The sequence below is a fragment of the Eimeria mitis genome, genomic scaffold (genome assembly GCF_000499745.2).
Source record: "Eimeria mitis Houghton genomic scaffold, Emh_scaff1279, whole genome shotgun sequence".
In the NCBI taxonomy this organism is placed as follows: Eukaryota; Apicomplexa; class Conoidasida; order Eucoccidiorida; family Eimeriidae; genus Eimeria; species Eimeria mitis.
The window spans coordinates 1,621-3,045 of record NW_013568566.1 but is presented as its reverse complement, the minus strand read 5'-3'; the positions used below and the strand labels follow the sequence as shown (position 1 = coordinate 3,045).

The window sequence follows — 1,425 nt, the reverse complement described above, 5'->3', positions numbered from 1 at the left end:
GTGGTGGGGATGGGGGTGGTGAGGGTGGTGGTGGGGGGGGTGGGGGTGGTGGTGTTTTTGTTGTTGTTCTTGTTTGGTGCTGCTGCTGCTGCTGTTGCTGCTGTTTTTGTTGTTGTTTGCTGCTGCTGAGGCTGGGGGTGATCTGGTGGTGGTTGTGGTGCTGTTGCTGCTGCTGATGATGCTGGTGTTTCTGTTGCTGCTGTTAGGATTACTACTCTGCTGCTGCTGCTGCTCTTCCTGCTGCTGCTGCTGCTCTTCCTGCTGTTGCTGCTGCTTTTATTTCTGCCGCTGCTGCTGCTGCTCTTACTCCCACCGCTGTCGTTGCTGCTACTGTTTCTGCTGCTCACATTGCTGCTGCTGCTGCTGCTCACGCTGCTCCTGCTGCTGCTGCTCCTCATATTCCCGCTGCTGCTGCTGCTGCTGCTGCTGCTGCTGCTGCTGCTGCTGCAGGGCCCTTGCTCGGTCTGGGTTGCGCATTGGGCGTATAGAGGATGTGACCCCCATACCCACAGACAGCACAAGAAGAAAGTCAGGAAGAAGAGGACGCAGACTCTGAGCTGCTGCTGCTGCTGCTGCTGCTGCTGCTGCTGCTGCTGCGGGAGCAGTAGTAGTAGGAGTAGGAGTAGGAGCGGTTGCTGCTGCTGCTGTTGCAGTTGCTGCAGCAGCAGCAGCAGCACGTGCTGCAGTAGTAATGAGACAGAGCTGATACTCAGCAGCTATTGCTGCTGGCTGTATACCACAACAACTACTAATTTTATTTGCTGCTGCTGCTGCTGCTGCTGCTGCTGCAGTTGGTGCTGCAGCAGCAGCAGCAACGTAGCGGAGGGGGGTAGCAGCAACAGCAGCAAGAAAAACAGCAGCACGGGGTGTACATGCAGCAGCAACAAAAAACAGAAAACAAAAAAACCCAAGCCGAGGGTTTTAGCCGTTTCACTGCGTCTGAGTTCATCAAAAAAAAAAGGGTTTAGGGTTTAGGGTTTAGGGTTTAGGGTTTGGGTAGTATAGAGAAGTGTTAGCTTCTAGGGTTGCAGACAGACACACACAACAAAACGAGGGTTTAGGGTTTAGGGTTTAGGGTTTATTGAGAGAGAGGGGGGGTTGCTAGCCCGCCCCCAGAGGGTAGAGCTGTTGCAGCACAGCAGCTCAGCTCCAGCTAGCTAGCTAGCTAGCTAGCTGGCTGGCTAGCTAGCTAGCTAGCTAGCTGGCTAGCTAGCTAGCTAGACTACTATCTAGATATTTCTGTAGTGTAGCTAGCTAGCTACCCAGCTCGCCCCATGGGGCTGCATGCAGCTAGCCACCCGTGCAGCTGCTGTTGCTGCTGCTGCTGCTGCTGCTGCAGTTGCTGCTACTGTTTTTGTCGCCGTTGCTGCTGCTGTGTCTGCTTCTGTTGCTGCTGCTGCTGCTGCTGCTGCTTACTCTCTCCGC

At 54.8% G+C, this 1,425-nt stretch overlaps 1 protein-coding gene across 1 annotated transcript in view; it reads right to left on the bottom strand.

The window, feature by feature from the left end:
• Positions 1-327: 327 nt before the first annotated feature.
• Positions 328-1,425, bottom strand: part of EMH_0033610 (uncharacterized protein) — a gene marked incomplete at both ends in the record, with an annotated part of 2,491 nt that continues 1,393 nt past the window's right edge. Inside the window, one exon of the mRNA XM_013494766.1 lies at positions 328-656. Coding sequence (XP_013350220.1) covers positions 328-656 — 329 coding nt within the window. The remainder of the gene's footprint in view (positions 657-1,425) is intronic.